The sequence below is a fragment of the Wolffia australiana genome, chromosome 14 (genome assembly GCF_029677425.1).
Source record: "Wolffia australiana isolate 7733 chromosome 14, ASM2967742v1".
Lineage (NCBI taxonomy): Eukaryota > Viridiplantae > Streptophyta > Magnoliopsida > Alismatales > Araceae > Wolffia > Wolffia australiana.
Genome location: NC_135848.1, coordinates 14144241 through 14168384, shown reverse-complemented (window position 1 = coordinate 14168384; position 24144 = coordinate 14144241). Strand labels below are relative to the sequence as shown.

At 39.9% G+C, this 24144-nt stretch overlaps 1 protein-coding gene, 1 long non-coding RNA gene and 1 pseudogene across 2 annotated transcripts; 2 read left to right on the top strand and 1 right to left on the bottom strand.

Annotated features, from left to right (window-relative positions):
- The first annotated feature begins 6528 nt into the window (after positions 1-6528).
- LOC144711603 (uncharacterized) lies at positions 6529-6995 on the top strand (annotated as a pseudogene).
- Positions 6996-16359: 9364 nt separating this feature from the next.
- Positions 16360-18714, bottom strand: LOC144712166 (uncharacterized). The gene is made up of 2 exons (XR_013583741.1): positions 17923-18714; positions 16360-17815 (listed from the first exon to the last, which is right to left on the bottom strand). It is a non-coding gene; the product is annotated as an uncharacterized LOC144712166 (long non-coding RNA).
- A 3181-nt stretch (positions 18715-21895) lies between these two features.
- Positions 21896-23919, top strand: LOC144712333 (DHHC-type zinc finger family protein). The gene is made up of 7 exons (XM_078586579.1): positions 21896-22365; positions 22626-22718; positions 22783-22884; positions 22969-23040; positions 23145-23243; positions 23319-23414; positions 23491-23919. Exons 1-7 carry the CDS (start codon positions 22057-22059, stop codon positions 23587-23589), a joined length of 870 nt encoding a protein of 289 aa, XP_078442705.1. The 5' UTR covers positions 21896-22056; the 3' UTR covers positions 23590-23919.
- Positions 23920-24144: the final 225 nt, after the last annotated feature.

Here is a 24144-nt window from a genome sequence, read left to right as displayed (position 1 = left end):
ATCTCAATTGGCGATGCCTCTAGGTGTTCTCAATTGGCAAAGCCTCTAAGGTGTTCTCAGTCGGCGAAGCCTCCATTGCCTTAGTTGAGGAGTTCTCAATCAGCAAAGCCTCCAAGTACTGAGCTGAGGAGTTCTCAATCGGCAAAGCCTCCAATAATTGATTTTAGGATTTCCTCAATTAGCGAAGCCTCCAATTACAGATATGAGGATTTTCTAAATCTTCAAAACCAAAAATGACTGAGGAGTTCTCAATCGGCGATGCCTTTAAGACTGAGGTATTCTCAATCGACAAAGCCTCCAACTCCCTTTTCCTTCTTCTTATTTTCTCTTTGGCCTTACTAAATTCTATAGGTGTATAATTTAGGATAAGCTATCAATTTTACTGATTGATAGCTAGTCTTATAGGCATAGTGGATGGTCCGTTAGTGGATCTTATATTATAGTCGCGAGCCAAGCATACCACCTTTTATATTAGTCGTGTTGTAGTCGGTCCTAAAAGGTCCTTCCACTTTAAGAATGTAAACCAGCAAAATTAGAATGAAGCTGCTTCTTCAAATTGACACACGTAGAATGGGAAGGGCAGGGCTGACTCTTTATAATCTTAAGAACCTTTCCCATCGTGGGTAGATTTAAAAAAGGAGTCTATTTCTTACGGTAACCATGAAAGAATCTCTTCTTGGAGAGATTAAAAGAAGATGCTTCCTTGGCCGTGTGGAACATGGATGAACATTATGTCATTCCTACAAGTGATCCGACTGGAAGAAGTGCTATATGAGGACTTCGAGATCAAATATAGAATGTTTCTTTCCATTCCTCGTGAGCCACTTATTTCTCTGAAACAAGAGATCAAAGTTATTTTCCTCCTTTTTCGCAATAAGTCGACAGCCTTACACCATTGGGATACTTCGAATAAACTTGTGGGAGACACCAGTGCTAAAACCTTTTATCGAGATATCTTCCAAACTGTTAGGGTCGTTGCTCCGGATGTTGTTCCCCCCGTGTGAAAGCAGTTGGTTCTGCAATTTGAGAATTCTGCGGTAAAATACACCTATAGAATTTAGTAAGGCCAAAGAAAAGTTATGAGAGGGAAAAAATGAGCTATTTCGAGATGTACTCCCCTATGTTTTTTGGAAGGGTCCTTAAACCATTAAGAAAAATAAGCTGATCTAAGAGGGTGTGATATAGCAGAATTATGAACACTGATGTCATAGGTTGTCAGGCATCAACGATTATTCTTAACTTCTCAGTACTGGGAGGCTTCATTGATGCCTGACAACCTATGACATCAGTGTTCATAATTCTGCTATATCACACCCTCTTAGAACAACTTTTTGTTTTTAATGGTTTAAGGCCCCTTCCAAAAAAAATAGGGGATTACATCTCGAAATAGCTCCATTTTTCCCTTGTCATAACTTTTCTTTGGCCTTACTAAATTCTATAGGTGTATTTTACCGAAATGCTACTGCAGGTACTTGTGAAGAAATGATCAAGAGAGCTGTGTTTGCTAGAGAATTGGGTGTCCCTATTGTTATGCATGACTACTTAACTGGTGGATTCTATGCAAATACTAGTTTGGCACATTATTGCCAAGACAACGTTCTAGTTCTTCACATTCACCGTGCAATTCACATGGTTATTGATAGACAGAAAAACTATGGTATGCATTTCCGTGTACTAGCTAAAGCATTACGTATGTCTGGTGGTGACCATATTCACTCGGGTACCGTAGTAGGTAAGCTAGAAGGTGTGCATGAGATGACTTTAGGTTTTGTTGATTTATTATGTGATGATTTTATTGAAAAAGACAGAAGTCGTGGTATTTTCTTCACTCAAGATTTGGTATCTATGCCTGGTGTTATCCTTGTAGCTTCATGTGGTATTCATGTTTGGCATATGCCTACACTGATCGAGATCTTTTGAGATGATTCCGTACTACAGTTTGGTGGCGGAACTTTAGGACACCCTTGGGGTAATGCACCAGGTGCAGTAGCTAATCGTGTAGCTTTAGAAGCTTGTGTACAAGCTCGTAATGAGGGATGTGACCTTGCTCGTAAAGGTAATGAAATTATCCGTGAAGCTTGCAAATGGAGTCCTGAATTAGCTGCCGCCTGTGAAGTTTGGAAAGTGATGAAATTTGAATTCGAACCAGTTGATAAGCTAGATGTTAAATAACAGCTAAGCTTGCCTAATTCAGTAATTCCTGTTTGTTCTCCTAATTGCAATTAAACTCGGCTCAATCCTTTATTAGTAAAAGATTGGGCCGAAAAAATGAGGATATTTTGTATTTGCATATATCTTTTCTTTTATGTATCAATATATACAGAATGTACAGGGACAAGGACCTTGCTTAGAATCAATATATCCACGATATAAATCCATGACTATGTTAAGGTTAAAAAAAAATACTTCTTTTTTTCTTATGTTCTATACATAATATATCCTATGGATCCGTGGGATTGGTGGGTTAGTTAATAGACCAGAGTTTCATACCATAATGTGCCTTCCATTGATCCTGTATATTGTCTTTTTTGTATGTTCCGCGTAGACGAGAATGAAGTCAGTAAACTAGTATTTATACTTTGAATGAGATGATAATTTGTACACGATATGAGAATAAATCTTTTTTTTGTATTATAATTGAGCAAAAGATTCGATGATTTAAATCCTAAACCTAAATATGATAAATCATAATCTAGATTGATATTAGATCCCATATTCCAGAACACTCTAATTAGTTCTTTAAATTAAATAAATACTTAACTTATTCGTATTACTTAACGTAACGATCCAAACAAAAGGGCTGAATCTCTATTAATTCTAAATCCAACAAAAAATTGTTTATCGAATGACTATTCATCTATTAGATTTTTAAATAAGCGGTGGTAATACTATATGGAAAACCCTTGGTTCAACTCTATCATCTCTTCTCTACTGATAAATTAGAAACAAGTCTAGGTTAAGTAGATCGATGGATAGTTTTGGTCCTATTAGATGTACCAATGCAAGTGAAGACCCCGTATAAAATACTATGGATAACAAAGTTAAAACCAATTACTTATAAAAAGATGATTCTTCGTCAGCTTATTCTTCAACAGGCACACGGTCAGATATTATATTCTCCTCCCACTGCTTGAGAGCTCGCGGTTTCATGTTCTATTTCACTCCCCGAAAACACTTGCAAAACCAAATGCTGCGAGTTTTGAAGACAGTCCGCATGTGAGGCCTTCACATCTATAAAGTATCTTCTGCCTTATATAATTATCAATTAAATAAAAAGTTATTCTATGTACCAATTCTTACATCGCCGACAACAGATGGGGTTATAGCCAGTTTTGGTACGTTGGGAGATATCATAATTGCTGAACCTAATGCCTACATTGCATTTTCAGGTAAAAGAGTAATTGAAAAAACATTGAATAAGACAGTATCCAAAGGTTCACAAGCAGCTGAGTATTTGTTTCAGAAGGCATTATTTGATCTATTCCTACCGTGTAATCTTTTAAAGGGTGTTCTGGCTTAGTTATTTCAGCTCCACGGTTTCTTTCCTTTGACTTAAGTTTTTTGTTAGTTATTCAGTTTTTTCTGTTTGTTATTTTTTTATTTACTTAATCTAATTAGGTTAATCTTATTTATATTTTATCTGTTTGATTTTTTAGGTCAAAAAATATAAATTTAATGTAAATGTACTAGTGTTAATCTAATGTATCAAAATAAAAAGTGAATATATAACCAATTTTAAGATATAAATAAATATCTAGTAATCAAAATTATATATAAATATTCTATATGTTTAGATATTCATATAAATTATACTAATATAAATATAATATAAATTATACTAATATAAATATAATATAAATTATACTAATATAAATAAAAAATAAAATATCGATAAATTTAAACTAAAAATAATAATTGAATTTCAATAGGCTAAAAAAATAGAATGTCAAAAATTTTATTATATATTTTATAATTTAAATGAAAATAGATTTAATTTCATAATTTATATAAAATCATGTATAGAACAGAAGTTATAAAGATATAAATAAAATTAATTATTATTTAGTACTTTACTAATTAAATATTTTCTAAATAAATTATCTATAATACTAAATATAATTAAATATCATAATTAAATAACAATTATTCTTTTTTTCTAGACAATATAAGAAAATAAATATGAAATAAAAAAGATTAAATATACCTATTTGATAAAATACAAAAGTAGGTAGGAATAGATGTAACCTCTCTAACATCCGAAACTTTTTTTACTATCAATCCCCTTGGAATTAGTTAGAGTCGTGAACTTATAAAAATTTATTAGTATTTTAGTTTTATTTTATAAAGAAGATAAGAAAAAAATGAATAAGTTTATTAAGTGGAATTATCATACATATTCGTATCAAAAAAGGGTCCACTTAACGTAGTTTTACATTTGTTGCATTTATTAACTACTTTATATGACTTTTATATGACTTTCCATTTATTAACTACTAAATATTACTTATAATAGATATATATTTATCATAAAATATCTTTATCAGAGGTTAAAATATTAAATCGAGGCACCAAAACTCCCAAGAGTCTTGAGAAGCAAAGTGAAAAGCCCTTGTCCTTGCTGGTAACCGGGATTTCCGCTTGGGAGCATCTGAAACTCGTAAACACCAAAACTCCAAACTCGAGAACTTATGCCTAAAACGGGGAACTCCAGGTGCTCTCGGCCTCTCGGCCTCGAGTGTCACTTCGCTCTCTGGTTTTGGACTGCTTTCCCTCCCCTCTTGAGCAGGTTGGCCTGTTTTCTGGCCCACTTTCTTCCTCTTGGACTCGTCGAAACTGGAAACTCCACTAGACTTCTGAAACTCCAAAACTCCAGAACTCCCGACTTCCTGTATTTTGAAATCGAAAACTCTGGGTGTCCTCAGCCTGAAGGCCGTGAGTGTCGCTTCGCTCTCTAGTGTTGGACAGTTTGTACAGTTTTTCTAAAGGGCTCTTTACCGTTGGACAGCTTTTCTTGTTGGACTTGTTGGAACTCCAGAACTCCAAAACTCTAAAACTCCAGAACTCCAAAACTCTGTTGTTTGTAACTCCGTAACACTTTTGAATTCCGGAGGTGTTCTTAATCGGCGAAGCCTCACTCCAGAACTTGCTAGCTCAAGTACTTGCTTTTACGATCTCAATCGGTGAAGGCCTCACTCCGGGAGCTTGTCTTGGTAACTCATTTACTGGCTTTTATGATCTCAATCGGCAAAGGCCTCACACCCGATGCTATGTTCACAACTCCCAGCATTTGATATTTCAAAGTTCGTGATTCTAACTCCGAAAACCGGTTCCAAAAATGTCATAGCTGATGCAAGGTGCTAGCTGGTTTCCTTGTGTCTGTGACTGACTGACAGACTCCATACCGGAACCAAGAGTGTACGGTTGACTCAAAAGTGATTTCACGATTTAACCCAGGATGTCCTCCCGGTTTTCAAATTTGCAATTTCATTTTTGGGTTCCATACCAATCCGGGAGGAGGGCTAGAGGGATGGAGCCTTGCGCACGTGTAGAAATAAACAAACTCCCCTAGTTAGTTCATTTCTTCCTGCGCGTACTCGGGCATGTAATATATCTACCTCCTCCCCGAGGAGTTAGAGATATTTCCTGCACATATGTGTAGATATCAACTGTCTTCCAGAGGTAGGTGAGATCTTCCTGCACGCATATGCATGCGTGTGTAAGTATAACATAAATAAACGCGTTCACATGTTTATTGTAATATACTAAGAAATGAGCGGAGCTCATTTTAGTATACAGTTATTGAGAGAAACTCTGTTTTCTTGTCAATATACTAGATAAAAGCTCTGCTTTTATTGTATATAATATACTAAATTTTATTCTATAAATATTCAGTGTACAGTTATAGAGAAAAGCTCTTGTTTGCTCATCAGTACAGTAATTTGTATTAATTATAATATAATTTATAATTATATTAATTAATATAAACTATAATAATAATCAAAAAGCGTGCCCGCCCACCCTATTTGTTGATAAAAATTGATAAAATTACTCAACAGTCAAATCAATTACTAATTTTACTGAGTTTTCGTTAATTTTATCATTAAGTCGAATAGTCTTAATTCTCCAGATTCGCCTGTCCCGTAAGCTGGCCCCTTTAAAAACCAATTACTTAATAAGAATTTGTTACGCGCTATATGCCAACGACTTACTACTGGGAATCATGGGTGCCATAGAGCTTCTCATAGAAATACAAAAACGTATCACCCACTTCCTACAATCTGGCATGAACCTTTAGGTAGGCTTCGCAGGATCAATAACCATAGCTGCACGGAGTAAGGTAGAATTCCCTGGTACGGTGATTCAGGAAGTTCCTCCAAGGACGACTCCCATACAATTCTTGCGAGAGCTAGAGAAGCATCTACGGGTAAAGCACCGTATCCATATAACAGCTTGCCACCTATGCTTCGCCATCCATTCCAAGTTTAGGGACCTAGGTAATAATATCCCGATCAAACAGCTCTGAAGGGGATGAGCGGAATAGGGAGTCTACTGGATGCGGTTCAACTAACGGAGACTCTTGGAACAGCTGGAGTCAGAAGTCCCCAAGTTAGCGTATGTTGGGGGATCATCAAGCACATCCAACAAGGATCAAGGCGGATCTCGTTGTTGCATAGCTCAGGTCGGAGAAACGTGCCATCAGACGTTCAATAGGCAATCTCATGATCGGACATGAGTGTCCGCAAGTTTTCATTGTATACTCCCGCGTGTCGGAAAGTGGCAGGGGAAGAGGTTCTGAAAGAAACTGGACAGGAACTTTCAGCAGTTCCATACAGATAGAGGCACCTATCAACAAGATACTCCGAAGGCTTTGGGATCGAGGTCTCATTAGCTGAAGAAGACCCTGGCCAATCCACGTGGCCTGCTTGATGAACGTCAGTGACGGAGACATCGTAAATTGGTATGTGGGCATTGTGATAAGTCCTTTGTCCTACTAAAGGTATCGTGGTAAGATCCTTGCAGAGTTCCCCAACAGCATAGATTTTGGGAAGCTCGGACCCGCGGAGCACTCAGCAAATCTCATGTTTAAGTAGTCTTTTTCTATTAGTTAGTTGCGTATTATGAAGTAAATGAGCTGAGTAGGCTTGCGCTAGTTGTTTGCTATAAGAGTTTTGGGGCAAAAAATAGGCTGAAGCCTATCCGGCTTGGCTTTGCTATCACTCATGACTTGTATTGTGGTCTTTCGCTCCCGCTCCTCACGCCTTTCTTCTTTTGCTCCTACTCCTAAAGTCGCGCGTCGCGCCTAAGTTGATGATTAGCATCACGTTTCTTTACTTAACCTTCGGATAACCTAAGGCTCCGCTCGTAATCTCGCCCTCAGAATGTTATTAAATAAATAAATAAAGTCAAAGTAAAAAGAAAGTGGGTAAAGAACACAAAACGAAGTAAATCATTTGAATAGAGGTAGCTTCGGCGCCATAAAAAAGGCCTCCTCACCGGCCCGGAAGATCGCTTCTAGCGACTAACTTCTACCGTTTAAATCAATAAATAAACAAAGCTACCTTGTCAATGTATGAATGATTCGGTCTCCCACTCTCTTATTTCAGCATTTATTAGCTTAGCAGGTAGATCGTGCAATAACTTCGTGACTTCTTGCACAACTTCTCTCATACGTATTTATTTCATAACCTTTCGAGATCTGGTCCATCATAAACTCATGAATGCTGAACCTTCGGATAACCTTCGAAACCTGATTTATTTATTCAGATCTGTAATTGGAGGCTTCGCCGATTGAGAAAATCCTAAAATCAGTTATTGGGAAGTCATGAGGCTAGTCCCCCCCTGAATGAATAAGTAGTGGGGCCCCCTTCCCGCTGCTTGTAAACTCGCACCTTTATTTTTATTCTAAATATTAGATTAGTTTATCCGAAGAATCTTTCTAAAGAATCTATCTAACCTTCGTAACATTCATCTTCATCTGAATAGCTCCCACTCGTAAACTCACTCCTGCGGGAGCAGGAGCGACAAAAGAATCTTAATGGGAATCAAATTCTTCAAACCCACAAGGAATTGATGGGAATCAAGATGTCATTGCCGCTAATGCGGATCAACAACCATTGCACGAGGACACAAGTTGATGAACCTGAAGATTCATTAATAATACCAAGTTAGACTATAGTGAGAAGGAACGCTAGGATGAGTGTTGTCCGCACAATGCCAAGGTTTGTACTACCTCTTAATCTAACCTCATCCCAACGAGGTAACTTTAATGATGCTGAGGAAAATGGAGCAATAACTTAACTTAAAGATTAAGAAGACGGCACTGACCTTGAAGAACGAGAGGAAATGATAGATCATGAAGACATTGAAGATGAGGACAACATGGATGACATTGAGGACAACTTTAACGAAGACGAGACAAGTGATCTTGAATATGAAAGCATGGAACTGGATGGATACTTCGATGACTTCATTGACCCTGAAGAAGTGCAAGATGATGCTATGCCGGATCAAGAAAACCAGAAAGGGCTGGAGAACACTAATGCTCCTAAAGGGGAAGCAATTCCCCAACAAGGCAATGGAAGAATCATGAGTGCCAGCATCGAGGGCATAAACTCGTGTGACACGAGTTTCTTCAACAGGAGGAGAATGATGAGCAATGCTTAGCATTTCCCTCTCTCATTTGCTCTCCCTTTTCTTTTTCTCTCTTTCTCTCGTGTTATTTTCTCTCTCCTCACTCAGTCCCTTTCTTTGACTTTTCTCCTCTCTCTCACACATTCTTTTTCTCTCTCCGTCACTCAGCCATTTTCTTTGAAATGCCTTCTCCACTTATTCTCTTTCTTTCTATCCGCTCTCTAATCCTCTTAACTCCCACTATGATTGACTATTACACTACTCTATCCCCTCTCTAATTCTCTTTCTGTCTCTCTTCCCTATAACTTCCAAATTGACTTTTTTCATAACCTCTCTATCTTACCTTTCTCCCACACCTTTCTCCACATAAACCACCAATCCCAATTCTTCTCTCTACCACTTTCTCTTAAACCATCTGTGGTTTATTTGCTTTGTAACTACATATTTTATTTCCCTTTAAAAGGGCTATGTGCCTTCCTGTATGAACACTTTTGCTTAAGAATTGTTGTGAAGTTTGGTTATGAGAAAAGGGTGATTCACTAATGATAACGACAACAGAAATAACTATTTTGGCTTCATGTCTTCAACATCGATGACCTCCTCTTGGGTTCCTCCTTCCCTTTCTTTGTACCTTATCGTCTCCATTATTTTCTTATCATCTCCCCCTTGACTTCATTTAACACACCCATTCATCTCCCCCCCCCGTAATCTCCATCTGGCTTCTCATTTTCTCCCTTCTTATCTTCATCCATTCTCACACCTTATCCCATCTATCGTGTAAGCTCATTTTCACACTTCATCTCCACCCTTCTTACATTACACATCAACATCTTGATGGCGCGACACAGCTCGAGACCGCAGGATCATCGCTCAAGGAGTCGGCATCGTCATTGACGCCGCCACCGATTCGTGTCCAGCCCGCACGGCAAGCCAAGGTGACGACGTGCACACCCGGATTCAAATACTCCGGGTAATGTCGCACCATCTTCAGTCTTTACTACCGCTTTTATCCGTTTTGCGTTTTTACATTTCATGTTTTCTCTCGTACTTTCGGTCTTCATAATCCCGTTGTAGTGAGGGGAAATTCCCGTATGAGGATACTTTCCCCTCCCTCCCTTTTGTAGGGCCCAAAACATTTTCCCTTTCATTTTCTTTGTAGTCTCAAAGGGGGCCCATCCACCCCTCCCCTATAAAGGGAATGGGTGGGTGTCCTTGAAAAAACACTCTTGAATTTTTGTTGAAAAAGTTATAACGTTCAGAAGTTGAAGAGTCCCTCGTTGAGAAAGGAAGAGGAAGGAGGAAGAAGAAGGAGGAAGAAGAGGAAGGAAGAAGAGAAGGTGCTGCCACTGCCGCCGCTCACCGTCACGAGTGCCGTCGCCGCCGCTGCACCTCGTCGCGAGCCCGCTGCCGTCGCGAGCACCGCCGCCGCCGCAACGCCGGCGCCCGATACCGCCGCCATCCGCATCCGAGGCGCCCACATCGGCGCCGTCTGCGTCGCGCCTCGCCTCCGCCCGTCGCCGTCGCGCCCGTCACGCCCTCGCGCGCACTCGCGCGCCGCTGCGCCCGCGCGCGCCTCGCCACCGCGTGCTGGCGTGCGCCGCCTGCAGCGCCGTTGCACAGCACGCTCGTGCGTGCCTCCGCACAGCGCGCCCGTGCGCGCCGCACAGTGCACCCCACCGTGTGTCTGCGCGCGCTGTCGTGCCACCGTTCCCACGACGCCGCCCCCGCATTGTTACGCTCCGCGTCGTCGCATCCCGCGCCACCGCTTCCCGCGTTACCACGCTCGAGACGCTGAGCCCGTCCTACCGCCCTCGCACAGCCACGACTACCCCAACCGTGTTCGTCCTCTCCTCACCGGCGCCAGCCCAAGCCGACGTGCTGTTGCCGCCCTCCGATCCTGCCCTTAGTGGTGCTACCGAAATAGCTGTCGCTGGACGCGATGAGAGGTACCCCCAACCTGCTCTTTCGTCTCTTATCTTTTTCAGTACACTGTCGAATTGCCTCCACCGCGCTCGGGTTAGACGTAGGTGAGAGGGACAGATTGAGAAAATGATGAAGAATTACTTGAAAGTCTTACCTGTTTGGTACGAGTCAGGTTCGCCCGTCGCGTGTGAGCATCTTAGCGGGACATTCCCGTTTGGCCTCATAGTCGTCCTCGACCCCTCGGACGAGGTTCAAGAAGCCTAGACTATCCTTCCCTAGGCGACCCTGTTGAATCCTGGGAACGGCACGCCCCGCGAGTCGGCACTTGCACGTACCACATCTAGGACTGTCGCATTCCGTCACATTTCATATCTGTTTAACAGCATTATCGGACGACGCTCGCCTCCGTGGTTCGATAGAATTACGTTATCGATACCGAGTCGCTACCCTCGGTGACGACTGGACGACGCTTTGACGACGTCCGGCATCACATCTTCTCATGCCGACCAAATCTTACACTCCTATTATATTCACTTACCACAACTTCTCCTCTTTTTATTCACACCTATTCGTGGAGCTGTAGATCAACATCAATCAAAGCCATTCAACATCGAAATAATCAAGCTATTGGCTCTCGCCTCTGAGGTACCTTATGACACCTTAACTTTGAGATGATTTTTGTTTCATGATAATTGTTGATTTTCTCTGAGTGGTTGTTGACCTTATGAATCCGCATGCTATACTTTGATCGAGTATGTCGAATCTCCTACTTCCATTAAGTTAGGGATATCATAGTTATTCCCTAATTGTCCTTGTTAAATCCTTGCTCCACCAACTCACCCCATTCTATTGGATTAAACCCATTTGAATTACCCTCAATGAATAATTAATAAATATTTATGCTCATAATGAGAATTATGTATTTCTGTGATCTAAATAATAGATATGCTTCATGAACCACATGTGATTGTATCTTAATTATGATAGCAGTATAAGCAAATCAATCTTACCAAAGGCCAAAACTGTACCTTTAGTTTAGTATGGTCTTGATTTTGTCTGGTCCATTCCAACCTTTCAGCTTGACTTTTAAATGTCCAAGTCAAAGAAAAAAAGACATTTGTTTTTAAAAAATGACATGTACTTATCATCACAGAAAGATCATATGCCTTTAACAGATTCAAGGCCCTATCACAGGACATTAGTTTCATTATTGCACACAAAATTCAGAGAGATGAAATCATATTGAACACAAATATTATACTGGCTGCACTTTGCTAAAGGCGTGATAGGGCCTATCAATCAACAAATGTTGAAAACTTTAGCCCACATTAACACAGTTTACCAAATAAAAGCCTCTCTCAATAAAGTGGATGCCAGGTGGAAATCGACTTCATCAAAATTTACTCTTATAACATAATTAGGACTGCATGATTTCTCAACAATACAGTAATTTAATTCAGCTCTTCACAATCAAACAACTGGAAAAAAAATTACGATCCAAATTTCTTAAAATTTGGATCTCTTGTGTGCTTACTTGGATCAATTGTCAGATAAACACTGAATTATTATTCAGTGTTTTGAATAGAATAATTGATGTCTAGAAAGTGTCTTAACCTCTCCAATTAGGGTTTGACATTCCCAGCCCAGTCCGGGTTTTTAGTAAGGACCTAAACCTAATCTAAAGTTTGTTCTGATTCTGGTCGAGTCTTGTTCACTTCTGAGCCAGTCCCAGTCCTTTCCCGGTTAAGCCATGTTGAATAGTCAAAGTCAAAATTAGGGAATGGTCATGGACTTATCACAAAAGGAAAAATGTATTGCAAATTGATCTATAAAGTCTATCTTGGAAGATAAAAGAAGAATAAAAATCAAAGAAAAAAAGAAAAAGAAAAATATGAAAAAGGGGGGAGAAGAAAAAGAACATATAAAAAAATTAAAAAAGAGAAGAAGAAAAAGAAATGTTAATAAGGAGAAGAGAAGAAAAAAAAGAGGCAGAAGATAAAAGAAGAATGAAATATGAAAAAAATAAAATTAGGAGAAATGAAGAGTAAAAGAAGAAGAAGAAAATAGAAGAAGCAGGAAAAGAAGAACGGAAGAATAAGAAGAAGAAAATAAGGAGAAATGAAGAGTAAAGAAGAAGAAGAAGAAAAAAAAGTGATTATGAAGAAGGAAAGAAATACGGAAGATGAAAAGAAGAAAATAAGGAGAAATGAAGAGTGAAAGAAAAAGAAGATGAAAAATAGAGGAAGAAGGAAAGAAGAACGGAAGATGAAATCAAGAAAACAAGGATAAATAAAGAGAACAAGAAGAAGAAGGAAAGAAGAATAGAATATGAAAAGAAGAAAATAAAGAGAAATGAAGAGTAAAAGAGGAAGAAGGAAAGAAGAACGGAAGATGAAAAGAAGAAAATAAGGATAAATAAAGAGAACAAGAAGAAGAAGGAAAGAAGAACGGAATATGAAAAGAAGAAAATAAAGAGAAATGAAGAGCAAAAGAAGAAGAAGGAAAGAAGAACGGAAAATGAAAAGAAGAAAATAAGGATAAAAAGAGAACAAGAAGAAGAAGGAAAGAAGAACGGAAGATGAAAAGAAGAAAATAAACAGAAATGAAGAGTAAAAGAATAAGAAGGAAAGAAGAACGGAAGATGAAAAGAAGACAATAAGGATAAATAAAGCGCAAAAGTAGACGGTGTAAAACTTCTTGGAGCTTGGTTTAATCAATAACAAGAATGGAGATAGAGAAGGATAAGATAGGACAGAGAAGAAGAACACTCCAAGATAGGTGGTTAAGTATCGTTGTATTAATCTGCAAGATGTCTCATTAACATTGGTTTGTATTTATAATACAATATAGTAGTGTCATATTCAAAAAATTTCTGTTTTAATCATAGCCATTATAACTGATTATAACGGCTATATTGAAAGGAATCTCAATCGTTGTAATGTTTCCTATCTACAATAATCCTAGCCCTCTATGTTTAATCCTATCAATGTTTGTACCTAGATTTAATCCTGGCCGCTACTTCTCTTAACGAGTACAGGGTGTGTGTAATATTTTTACTAGCTAATCTTATTAAGTCCCTATCAGTCTCTCTGCTGACTGGACTGACAGCTCGGCGAGTTGGCTGTCTGGATGGTTGATTCCCCAATAGAAGGAAAGAAGAATGGAAGATGAAAAGAAGAAAATAAGGAAAAATGAAGCGTAAAAGAAGAAGAAGAGAAATAAAAAAAAGAAGAGCGAACGATAAAAAGAAGAAAATAAAGAGAAATGAAGAGTAAAAGAAGAAGAAGAGAAATAAAAAAATAAGAACGAAAGATGAAAAGAAGAAAATAAAGAGAAATGAATAGTAAAAGAAGAAGAAGAGAAATAGAATATGAAGGAAACAAGAAAGAAAGATGAAAAGAACAAAATAGGGAGCAATGAAGAGTAAAAGAAGAAGAAAAGTATAAGAAGAAGGAAAGAGGAACGGAAGATGAAAAGAAGAAAATATGGAGAAATCAAGAGTAAAAGAAGAAGAAGAAAAGAAGAACGTAAGATCAAAAGAAGAAAATAAGGAGAAGTCAAAAGTAAAAGAAGAATGGAAGACGAATAGAAGAAAATAAGGAGAAATGAATAGTAAACGAAGAAGAAAAGAAGAACGGTAGATATAAAGAGTAATGAAAGAAAAAGAGAAGAAGAAGAAAAGGAAGAGAGGAGAAGAACGGAGATGAAAACAGGAAAAAAAGAAAAGGGGACCAATAAAAGGGTCCTGGTCGGGCGACCAATAAAAATATTTTTTATTTTTTAATTAATATCCGATCCCGGTCTGGTTTGACTGTCGGACCAGATCTGGCCCGCCCAACCAGTCCAACTCGAAATGGCAGACCGGCGATGCCGGTTCAGTCCGGTCTGACCAGTCCCCGGTCCAAAATGTAAAACCCTATCTCCAATAATATGATTCCAAACTATCATAAAACTGTATTTTATTTGTTGACTTTAGCAGGTATGCACCTAATTAAACTTCTGGTAGAGTTAGAGTGATTGTTGAAAATTAAACGTTAAGTATCTGCCATGGTCATCAGAAAACCCCGATAATTTATCAATCTCATATATTTGACTAGAAAAGACAACATAGAAAAAACTAAAAACTCAAATGGAGGAGAGATTCGCAAGATATTCATGATAAAATAATTTGCTGTTAAGCTGCATCGAGAGGGTAAAAACAATAATAATTTATAAAGATGTTCAGAATATAAGGGTCATAATACGAATATAAAATGGTTTAACGTGACTGAAGGAAGTTCTCGATGAGTTTTAAAACGTTTATTATTATATGGAGCAGTGACGGTTGATTAAAAAACATCATCAGTGCAGGCATTCGAGCAATGAAGAAGATCTCAGTTCTGCAATAAAATATGCCACAAGATCTGCAATAATAGGAGAGAGATATTCTAAGATAATAACAACAAATAAAACGACCACCCTTCTAACTACAGAAACTTAGTTAACAATAACCCCAGACACAAAAAGACATACCCACACAAATTCTCTGTACTGTGGCAAGAATTTAAAATCAGCAAGAACCCATTCTAATTAAGTTAATTTTTTTCAAGAATAGAGACCAAAAAAGAAATAATTACCTAGAATAATACTCAAATCTGTTGGAGCACCAAAGTACGTAAGTGCATCTATAGAAGAGCAGGATGAACAAACAGCACGCAGAATTCTGGGACGATAAGAAGTTTGAGAATATTTTACAACAAAGTTAAAACATTTTTTAGTGTTAAAATATTCATCCCATCGTCACACAAGCCTGTCATCTTATCGCTATTGAATTCCCAATGGCCGTCATTGTCATCTTTGTTCTCATAATCATCCCATTTGTCCACTCCCGAAACTGGACGACTAAATAAAGGAATGACGATAATGATGACGTCTCAGATTTCATCATCATCTGCGAATCTTATCTACTGCTGTAGTGCTGTCTCGCAATGAGATACACAAAATGACAAGCAGGATAAGACGGTTCTATATCTTACCTACTCGATCATGTTGGTCGATTGGCCTCGTTCATCGAGACATGATCGACTCTTGATCAAGATTGCTTAGATCCTACCAAACTTGATCAATTTGAATGAGCGATCGGAGTACTCAGAGAATCAAAATTTCAGCCGGATCCAATTTCCGTTAGTTCTATGGGTCGTCTAAAGTTATCATTTGATCTTTAATCACATCGCTCGATACCCTGCTCCGCATTAGTTCATGCCCTCCAATTCTCTTTTTTTCTTCACACCTCGAGATCTGTTGTTCTTTTATGCTCTATCTATTCATCTATCAATCATTTCTTTAAAATCCAGAAATGCTTGAATTTCTATATCTCTATATTTTTTATCATGTTCTTTCCACCTACTTTCCTTCTCTATATATTTTGTTCTTTCCACCTACTTTCCTTCTCTTTCTCCCTTCTATGCATTTTTTTTTCAAGTCCAAAAATGTTGGAACTTCTATCTATCCATCTACTATGTTCTCGGCGACTATGTTCCGACCCTTTCTCTATTTATTTATCTATCTTTTTTTTTCAAGTCTAAAATGTTAGAACTTCTATCCATATGTTTATTTATATGACTATAAAAATTCTCGTCACCTACGGTCGTTCCCTTACTCTCTTCTATCTATCTATTTTTGGCGAAAGAAGATTGTATTGATATCAACGCTGAGGTACATATCCGGCCAGATGTTTTAAGATGATAATTTACACCGATTGAGAACAAAATAAAGTTGCATGAATAAGATCGATCTTGTTGTATCTTCAGGGCTGTCTTCGCAGAGCACTTGAAATTTCACGCCTTCTTGATCAGAATTTTCTTATAATGGGTCTGAACCCTTCTTGCTCCGTGGACATTATATATTACAATGATCTTGACGTGATATATTACAAAGATATATTACAATGATATATTACAATGCTTCAGCTATTTCGAATTTCTTTGCATTTGGCTCCTGCTGAAGAAACATCTAATATGCTTCGCCGGAATTTGGAGGATATACTCTATTGTTTTTTTTATCATCGACGACCCCCTGCGGCCAAATGGCCAGCCATTCCTGGAGGTTGGGCTGGGTGAAGAGGGTGTCCGCAGCTGAGAGGTTGATCTTGAGCTTATCGTAATCTTTCTTTGCCATGCATAAAATGTAAATCTTTGTGGTTGAGCCTGCATCTTCAGTCATTCCAGCCACACCTCCTACACTGAAGTGCTTCAGTCGCTGCAAGGTTCCCGATTTCCTCTTGACATCTCTCTATCTATATCGATTTATCTATCATTCAATCTATGTCTATCTATCTATATCAATCTATCATTCAATCTACGTCTATCTATCTATACCTATCTATCAGTTAATCTACTTCTATCTTTCTATATGTTCATCATTCAATCTATCTTTCTATATGTCTTTCGTTCAATCTATCTGTTGAACTATATCTATCTGTATTTCTTTCTAAAAATATCTGTCTATCTATCAATCCACCTTTTCATCAATTTATCTATCTCGTCCGCTCCCTATGTCTATCCATCTTTCTATCTATCTATGTATCTATCTCTTCCTATACTGAAGTGCTTCAGTCGCTGCAATGTTCTCGATTTCCTCTTGCCATCTATCTATCTTTATCGATCTATCTATCATTCAATCTTTGTCTATTTTTCTATATCTATCTATCATTCATTCATTCTAACTTTCTACTTGTCTATCATTCAATCTATCTTTCCATATGTCTATCATTCAATCTACCTATCCGCCAATCTGTCTTTCTATATCTATGTATCTTCCTTTCTATAAATATCTATCTATCAATCCATCTATTCATCTATGTATTTATCTCGCCCGCTCCCTATATCTATCTATCTTTCTATCTATGTATCTATCAATCTATCTACCTTGAAACATAATTCCTACTATTTACAAGTGACGATAGATAAACAACGAAAGCGAGTCAGATGAAGGAGATTCCCGAGCAGAGCGAACTACCAAGCATAAACGGAGAGACGAAGCTCGGCATAGCCTCATAAGCCGAACGATCAAAGACGGAGAAGTATGTAGCTGGAGAAAGATCAAGAAAAGATGATCAGCGTAAGATAGAGATAGCGAGGGGGGGGAGAGAGATCAGAGCCGACGATTGCCGATGCAGCATCATCAAGATTCTCAACTAAATCATCACAGAAGCATGCAAAAGCGAACTCGCTCTCTGCTCGTTCTTCGTGAATCTTGCTGATGCTACTCCGGCAAAGGGCGACTGTATAGAACCCAATACCCATATTTAGAGAGAGAGATACAGAGAAGTGTAGAGAGAGAGATAGATGGGAGAGAGAAGGAAGGGTAGAGGATGCATGTCACGACGACCGTGAGCTATATATCTTCTCGGACGGCTTTCGAGCAGAGGAAGGGATGAAGAGAAGGCTTAAATGCTGCCAAAAATTCGGTGCCGTTCATCAGCGATCCCGGCGATGTGGTCGCCGCCTAGGATTCGCGAAAGAGCGAAAGAGGCTACGCTCACCCACCCTACGTTTTAAAAAATCACGTTGGCATGGCAGTACGACCACTGTACTGCACCCAGATGAGATGCTTAAACTGAACAATTTGTAAGGATAAAGAAGAAAAATAGATTAATAAAGAAAGAGAAAAAGAGAGTTTTGGGGAGAGAGATAGAGAGTATAAGGAAGAGAGAGAGTTCTGGGAATAGGAGAACTTGGGGGGGAGAGCGGGTTCTGCGGAGAGCGAGAGTTTTCAGAAGAGAGAGAGAGAGAGAGAAAGAAAGTTTTTGGAAGAGAGAGAATTTTTGGGAGAGAGAGAGAGAGAATTTTGGGAGAGGGAGTTTTCAGAAGAGAGAGGGAGTTTTCGGAAGAGAGCATTATGGGAAGAGAGAGAGAGAGATAGTTTTGGGAAGAGGGGGAGAGAGAGAGATAGTTTTAGGAAAAGGGAGAGAGAGAATTTTAGGGAGAGCGTTTTGGGGAGAGAGTTTTGGGAAAGAGCGAGAGAGAGTTTTGGGGAGAGAGTTTTGGAGAGAGAATTTTGGAGTGAGAGATATAGAATTCTGGAGAGAGACTTTTAGAGAGATAATCATTGAAAGAGAGTTCTGGTGCGAGAGTTTTGGAGGATGAGAGAGAGTCATAGAGGAGAGAGTTGTAGAGAGAGTCATAGAGGAGAGAGAGTTCTAGACAGAGAGTCGTAGAGAGAGTCATAGAGGAGAGAGAGTTCTAGACAGAGAGTCGTAGAGAGAGTCATAGAGGAGAGAGAGTTCTAGAGAGAGAGTGTGGTAGAGAGAGTCGTAGAGGAGAGAGAGTTCTAGAGAGAGTCATAGAGGAGAGAGAGTTATAGAGGAGAGAGAGTTGTAGAGAGAGTCATAGAGGAGAGAGAGTTCTAGGGAGAGAGTTGTAGAGAGAGTTCTAGAGAGAGAGTTGTAGAGAGAGTCATAGAGGAGAGAGAGTTCTACGGAGAGAGTTGTAGAGGGAGTTCTAGAGAGAGTCATAGAGGAGAGAGAGTTGTAGAGAGAGTTGTAGAGAGAGCTGCAGAGAGAGTTCTAGAGAGAGAGAGTCATAGAGGAGAGAGATTTCTAGAGAGAGTTCTAGAGAGAGACTTTTAGAGAGAGTCATAGAGGAGAGAGAATTGTAGAGAGAGTTCTAGAGAGAGAGTTGTAAAGAGAGTCATAGAGGAGAGAGTTGTAGAGAGAGTTCTAGAGAGAGAGTTGTAGAGAGAGTCATAGAGGAGAGAGAGTTCTAGAGAGAGTCATAGAAGAGAGAGAGTTCTAGCGAGAGAGTTGTAGAGAGTTGTAGAGAGAGTCATAGAGGAGAGAGAGATTTCTAGACTCTAGAGAGAATCTTAGAGAGAGATGGGCAAGGTGGAATAGGTCAAAACAAGGACCACTGTCTGTCATCTTCTTAAAGGATTCGATCTGCACAGATTTTACCAGATACATTAACGTAGAATAAATCAATTAATGAGGAACTTCTTACCGAATGAGTAAAGAACACATGAACAACACCGAGGATTATTTTTCAGTCCGTGAAAGTTTTTTTTCATATAAAGCAACCGATATAACATCTGCATATAAATGGATGGGGACCACTCTAAAACAGCATTCTTTAATATTTTCCAACCGGTTTGTTTTTAGAGGAATAAAATATGAAAATTTTGAGATCTTGAATATTCAAAGACGAACATTATTATCTTGAGACAGTTGTCGCCTGGACTGAGCTGCCCTTATTCCCATTAAGATATTTCGCCAAAGTGACAGTCTGCCAACTCGGGTAATAATATTTCAAATCTGACAAATATTTGAAGGTTATAAAACCTTGAAAATTAATACTTGAATAAATAATAAGAGAGGGTAAGCTCCACGTTTGAAAAATAAGAGCCCAGACTCTCTCTTTCTCTCTCTAGAGCTGGTTTGTCCTTCCAGCACGTGACCACTCTTGGGGTGCAATGGGTTGTCGACACGTGGCGCAATTGCTCTGCAGAATCTAATATTAGATCCGGTGTGGGTCCCACAACAAGCTCAGGCATTACAACAAACTCTGTTCTCTCTCCTTATCATAGTGAACTGAGTTCGAGACGACAGGCAAACTGCCAGTCTGCGATACAACACTTGGCAGCAATTTAATCTTCAAGAAATGGGCCTTGATTGTTATCCGTCGCCTAAAATATTTATAGGCCTGATGAGGACTAAACATTAAGATTGGAGGACAGATGGTGGGTCGTCATCCGTTTCGTCCCAATTCGTCACCTCCGAGAGATGATGTCTAACACTGTAGGCAGAGGTAAGGGAACGGCAGCCGTCATCTGTCACGTCACGTCACGGCGATGGCAACGTGACGGATGATGCCGTAAACTATGACATAACAGTGATGGTGACGAAATAGAGGACTCGTGACAGTGACAGATGACGAACGGGGGGCCTTGGACGGGTGACGTGACACGACGGCCGTCACGGATGACGGCCGTGAAGAATTTTTAAAAATTGCCAAAAATGCTTAAAAATCGTTAGACTTAAGCCTTTCGACGGCCTAGATTTTGACATGTGGCATCGCTAACTCGATTTCATGGCGTTTTGCAGAAAAGTCCCTTCATCAATTCACTCTCGCAAAAGGACGGCGTCTAAAAATAATTGGAGATATGCTCCTCCGATTCTCTCTCCTCCGCATGGTTGTTTTTCCCGTCACAAATGACGGTGACGCGTCCGGTGATGAGGACGTGACGGTGATGCCGTAAACTATGACGGTGACACGAACGTGGCGGATTTTTCTGAAATCCTCATACGTGTGACGGGATGGTGACGTGACGAAAGTTTCGTCACGTCACCGTCCGCTACGGATCGTCATCCATCCCATCACGTCCGGGGTGTCACGCCCCAGACGTGCCATTCCCCTAGGCGGAGGACTGGTCTGAGTTGCCTTGGATAGATGATGGATGGCTGATGACGGAAATGACGGATGTTCAGAGAGGGAGAAAATTAGGGAGAGTGCAAGGGTTCGAGAGGCGGAGAGGCCCGGCGATAGATTTAGATAGTTAATTGGGGGATCAATTGGAGACCCGAGGCGGTGGTGGCATGACAGTTGCAGCGATGGCAGCAATGGATGATCCCGTCCATCCCTAACTAATCGGGACTGATGGTGGAATGACAAAATGTGGGTGGATACTTGGACGACTCAACAGAGAATCCTTCAGTCCCGTCCCGTCCATCCCTAACTGTTCATTCATTGTATCTGGATCTCAGTCATCTGTCCTGACCTAAGGTCAGAAAAAATGGAATGAAGAACCCCTTCATCTCCGTCCCGTTCCGTCGTCGGGTTTGTGTATCAACTCTACACTCTAGGTTTCCAACTGTCGGGTCCCATCCGTAGGTTGGAAACCCAGCTTAATTGAAAACTCTATGATGGATGACTGCTGAAATGACTTTCCATCATCCTCATTACGCCATCCATCTTCCGTCATCCATCATCCATCATCCATACTCCGTCCTCCGTCCCTCATCATCCATCATCCATCCTACCTCATCCACATCTATCATCCGTCATCCAACATCCATCATCCATCCTCCCTCATCCAACATCCATCATCTGTCATCCATCCTCCCTCATCCAACATCCATCATCCACCATCTATCATCCAACATCCATCATCTATCCTCCCTCATCCAACATCCATCATCCACCATCCATCCTCCCTCATCCAACATCCATCATCCATCCTCCCTCATCCAACATCCATCATCCACCATCCATCATCCGTCATCCAACATCCATCATCCATCATCCCCCGTCCATCATCCACCATCCATCATCCCTCATCCAACATCCATCATCCATCATCCCCCGTCCATCATCCCTCATCCAACATCCATCATCCACCATCCATCATCCCTCATCCAACATCCATCATCCACCATCCATCATCCACCATCCATCATCCGTCATCCATTATCCGTCGTCCGTCTTCCCTCTTGTATCTACGATCCATCATCCATCATCTTTATGATCTATGATCCGTCGTCCGGAAGAGAGAAGGGGCAAATCCCCAGGAATGGGGGAGATGGGGGAGAAATTGAGGAGATTCTTGAGCCTGCCTGTGATCGCCGTGATCTCGCTGATGAGCTTCGTTCACTATTCGACCGTATTCATCTTCGTCGATTGCTGGTTTGGCTTGCGGAGCATCGCAGGGATCTGTAATGCCCTAAGTTTCAGCTTCTTAGCTCTCATGTGCGTTGGATCCTTCTGTGCTTCTGTTCTTATCGATCCAGGCCAAGTTCCGGCTTCCTTTGTGCCGGATGTGGAGGGATCCGATGGGCATGTACGATTTTATTCATCTTCCCACGAACCTAAATTCATCTTATTTTCTTGAATTTTTACGCTCTTTCGGGTGCAAATCTTCAGTTAATTCAAAATGGGTGTTTAGTTTTTCTGATGTTTGTACGATTTTATATATCTTCACACGAACCCAAATTCCTATTATTTTCTTTAATTTTGCGCTCTTTCGGGTGAAAATCATCCGTTTATTCAAAATGGGTGTTTGTTTGTCTGATGTTTCTTCGTTTTTGAATCTTCAAGCAGGGTGGTCGGCTGAAATTCTGCGGAAAGTGTAGAATTTACAAACCCCCTAGGGCTCACCACTGTCGAATCTGCAAAAGGTGTGTTCTGAAAATGGTGAGTCCCACTTGCAAATTCCTTGATCCTAGTTTAACTGCTGAAGAAAGTTTTCATTTTTCAGGATCATCACTGTCTGTGGATAAACAACTGTGTTGGGTATGCAAATTACAAGACATTCATCGTCTTTGTTTTTTATGCAACCACTTCCGCCATTTATGCAATGGTATGCGCGTCGGTTAGTTTTAAGAAAAGTCTGGGTCACCCTTCCTTGCCGATTAATTATATCTATAAATTTTATATATTTCAGGTGATTTTTATGGGTAATGCTTTGCAGAATGGTCGTAGTTTCATTGGAAAAGATTCTTTCAAGCTCTTTAGCGTAAGTTAATTTTTTCAAGAAAGTCATCCAGAGAGAACCATATCAGTTTTCTTTGAGTGCTTATGATCTTTTCTAATGATATAATTTTTTTTACTTAATATTAGGTTGGATTTGGATCCACTATAATTATACTGAGCGTTCTCTTGGGCACTCTGCTCGGTTGGCACATTTTCCTGCTCTTGCATAACATGACAACAATCGAGGTAGGATTTGAAAACTTCTTGACCTCCAGGCGTTGACCATCTGATTTGTTGACTTTGGTTGACTCCGTTGACCAGTACCGAGAAGGAATACGGGCCATATGGCTGGCCGGGAAATCCGGTCAACGCTACCACCATCCTTTTGATCTCGGCCGGCACAAAAACCTCTCCTCTGTAAGTTTACAAGATGCTTTAATAATTTTACCATCTCTTTGTCAAAGTTTGTGTCTTACATAGTTGATTTTTCCAGATTCTTGGCTCAAATGCTTTTAAATGGTGTTGTCCTCTGGCTCTTGGGCATCTCAGGGATGGTACCCAGTTCCCGACTTGCAGAGAGGTAATGTCGTAGAAAAAAAGAACCAGTTTTTCGGCAGTGTGAACTATGCAAATTTGCTCCGACTCGTCCTTTGGAACTCTGGGAGACTTGAAATGGAGTTTAGTGAGACGAAGAGGACGGAGGGGTGAAATTGCAGAATGGAAGCTCATGGATAAAATAGCATGCCAGGGACACGAGCACAATTTTGCCATGTCTGCTGCTCTTATGCGTCAAACAGGAATGAATTTTCTAACTTTGGGTCCTTGGTGTTCTCTCATTGTCACATTTAGTGGGCATTGCATCTTAGTTTTGTATGAAGACCCTATAATTCTTTGAAATATGACAAAGTTTCTTGATAGTGTTCTCACTTCTATACTTGGAATGGAAGAGTTCAGAGAGGTGGATATCATGGGGTGTTGCAAAATTGAAAGAAATGTTGTTGATGAATTGCCTTGCCCAGAACATACTCACAGTTTTGCTGTTTCTGAAGCTCTAAAGTGCAAGTAGGATTTGTCATCCTGGTGGCGAGAATGAAATCATCATCTTCAGTCCTCTGGGGCTAGGGTTATGATAATGATGACAATGATG